The 3,451-nt window shown below is 40.0% G+C and overlaps 1 protein-coding gene across 1 annotated transcript in view; it reads left to right on the top strand.

Annotated features, from left to right (window-relative positions):
• ARHGEF33 (Rho guanine nucleotide exchange factor 33) overlaps positions 1 to 3,451 on the top strand; it is a 311,282-nt gene that overhangs the window by 249,549 nt on the left and 58,282 nt on the right. Inside the window, exon 11 of the mRNA XM_072410237.1 lies at positions 1,367 to 1,515. Coding sequence (XP_072266338.1) covers positions 1,367 to 1,515 — 149 coding nt within the window. The remainder of the gene's footprint in view (positions 1 to 1,366; positions 1,516 to 3,451) is intronic.

The following is a 3,451-nucleotide window of genomic DNA, read 5'->3' on the forward strand; positions in this document are numbered from 1 at the left end:
GAGACGGAGTGTGGACGGCATTAGTTTCCGGCATCTAAAGTCAGGTACTGGTAAGGCGGCAGCATCATGTACAGCAGGAGGAGGAGGTGGTGGTCTCTGAGACGGAGTGGGTACGGCATTAGTTTCTGGCATCTAAAGTCAGGTACTGGGTAGGCGGCAGCATCATTTACAGCAGGAGCAGAAGGCGGTGGGTTGAGACGGAGTATGGACGGCATTAGTTTCTGGCATCTAAAGTCAGGTACTGGGCAGGCGGCAGCATCATTTACAGCAGGAGCAGAAGGTGGTGGGCTGAGACAGAGTATGGACAGCATTAGTTTCTGGCATCTAAAGTCAGGTACTGGGCAGGCAGCATCATTTACAAGCAGGAGGAGGAGGCGCTGGGCTCTGAGACGGATCGTGGACTACATTAGTATCTTGCATCTGAGGCTGGGTACTGGGAAGGCGGCAGCAGTAACAGGCAGTAGGAGGCGTTGGTCCCTGGTAGGGAACTTGGACCACATTGGAGGTTGAGGCCATAAACTCTATGGACAGTGTTGAAGCTGTATCTAATTGGGACATTAATGGATTAACGAAAATCACACTTTCCATAGTGAGGAGGAGTTACCATTGAAAGAAACTTGAAAGGAGCGGTCAGACAGATAGGAAGCAAACCAAGAGAGAGCAGTGTCACAGATACCAATGGAGCGCATGATTTGTATTAGAAGGGGATGATCAACAGTGTCAAACTAAAAACCTAAAACTGAAATATGCATTACTAATATGGACATTGTGGGAACTACTCTGTGAAGTATAAATAACGGTTTTACCATTAGTATATTTTAGCTGAATATTCTGTTAGTCAGTTTTTCATGTGGGTCACTTTTGCCAATTACTTTCGGTACAGAACTTTCAAAAGCTCTATAAAACTCAATACTTTAAGAAAGCTCACTACCTGCTTTAAACACAAGTGAGTATTGAATATCCAAAGACAAAACATGTTTAAGTTTTAGAATCATTCATCTGGTTTATTATCATAAGTATGTAGGGTGTTTGGATGTTAAACATAAGTTTATTTTTGAAGCCAATAGTGTAAGTCTCATTGTTTGATTATAAATCACAAGTCATGAGTTTAAAATCTTTCCCTTTTGTCTTTTAGTAAAAATTTGACACTTCTAAGAGAACAGTAAATTCCTTCAGAAGTCTCCGCAGGTTTACAAAGTGTACTATTTCATTATTTGTCTTTACAATATAAATTATTTAGTCTTAGAACTAGTTGTAAAGAATAACATGTCATGCTGAGCTCCATTTGTTTTACATTTAAATATAGGCTATGTTTATTGGTCAAATGTTTACAGTATGTTCTATTTTTTTACTCTCATCTGTCTAGAATATTCTAAAGTACACGGAGCAGAACCACCCAGATTATTACTTGCTGTTAGTGTGTGTCCAGCGCCTACGTGTTTTTATCTCACACTATAGTGTTCTGTTCCAGTATAATGAGGACCTGCTTATACAGAAGAGGAGAAACCTTAAAAAGTATGTTCTTATACTTAAACAATTATGATCACTAATATGTATCTTTTATCGGTGTACAACTACAATTGTTTTAAATCATATATTTTATCCTAAAATTTAGGACATAAATATAAGTAATAAGGCCTGAGAACTATTGAGCTTTATTAGGATGTTTAACTTAGCTCAAGGGAACATGCTCCAGCAATGAAATTTCCTTCCTCAGTACTCACCTCTGTATCCTTCCCCCAGTACATGGATCTAAGGTTGCAGCATCTGTGCCAGTAAATAGAGCTAACTAGCAGCAGCATTTGTATATGCATTAAAGTGGAACTAAACTGAAAACAAAAGTTACACTTAACTTTAATCCTGCAGATCTCTCGATCGGGTCCCATGCCATCCTGAAATACATCTTTGTCCTGGTGCAGAGTGCTGACATTTTCAGTCTTGTTTAGTGTTGATGTTCGAATTCGGGTTGTCCCTATATTTGACCCGAATATGGCTGTTTGAATTCGGGTATACCCGAACTATATATATATATATATGTATATATGTATATGATATATATTTATAGGTCAATTTGATGGGGGGGTTGACACACAAAATGCAAGTGCTCTGTTTTGTATGCAGCACTTTGCTGCTATACACTGCGTCTGTGTGTCTGTCTCTCAGTACAAGTGTGATACTGTGCACGCAGTCAGTGAGAGGACCCTGCCTCTGGCTGCGTGTATGTAACACATTGACTGACTATCTATCTATCTAGCTTTCTAGCCTTCTAGCTTTCTATCTTTATATCTATCAATGTATCTATCTATCTATCTATCTAGCAAACAGTGAAACACTCTACCTATCTGAGTACAGTAAATTTCAGGACTGCACAAATACAGTACAATCCAACAATCTATCTGACTAATAGTGTGAGTGTGACACAGTCTACGAAAGTAATATATATACTCTGCTTTCATGCTGTTGTACTGTCTCTTAAGCTCTAGATGTAGTACCTCTTTCTCTCATTTCCTCTACTCGGGTCTCAAGCTTTTGTACTCTCTCTGAAGGTCTAGATGTTGTAACCCTATTTCTGTTATCCTTTAGTCGGGGCTTATGCTGTTGTACTGTCTCTGAAGCTCTAGATGTAGTAACACTTTTTCCTATTTCCTTTACTCTGGTGTCACGCTATTGTACTGTCTCTGAAGCTCTAGATGTAGTAGCTCTTTCTCCCATTTCCTGTACTCAGGTTTCACGCTGTCTTACTGTTTCTAAAGTTCTAGATTTGGTTGCTCTATCTCTCTTATCCTGTAGTCGGGCCTCATGCTGTTGTACTGTATCCAAGGCACTAGATTTATTAGCTCTTTCTCTCATTTCCTGTACTCAGGTCCCATGCTGTTGTACTGTCTCTGAAGCTCAAGATGTAGTAGCTCTATCTCTCTTATCCTCTAGTCGGGCCTCATGCTTTTGTACTGTCTATTAAGCTCTAGATGTAGTAGCTCTATCTCTCATTTCCTGTACTCAGGTGTCACGCTGTTGTACTGTCTCTGAAGCTCTAGATGTAGTTGCACTATCTCTTTTATGCTGTTGTCTGGCCTCACACTGTTGTACTGTCTCTAAAGCTTTAGATGTAATACCTCTTTCTCCCATTTCCTGTACTCCGATCTCACACTTTTTTACTGTCTCTGAAGGTCTAGATGTTGTAGCCTTAATTCTGTTATCTTTTAGTCTGCTGTTGTACTGTCTCTGAAGCTCTTAATGTAGTAGCTCTATCTATCATTTCCTGTACTCAAGTGTCCCACTGTTGTACTGTCTCTGAAGCTCCAGATGTAGTAGCTCTTTCTCTTATTTCCTACACTCGGGTGTCACGCTGTTGTACTGTTTGTAAAGCTCTAGATTTGGTTGCTCGATCTCTCTTATCCTGTAATCGGGGCTCATGCTGTTGTACTGTCTCTGAAACTCTAGATGTAGTAGC

This window comes from Pyxicephalus adspersus, chromosome 4, assembly GCF_032062135.1.
Source record: "Pyxicephalus adspersus chromosome 4, UCB_Pads_2.0, whole genome shotgun sequence".
Taxonomy (NCBI): domain Eukaryota; kingdom Metazoa; phylum Chordata; class Amphibia; order Anura; family Pyxicephalidae; genus Pyxicephalus; species Pyxicephalus adspersus.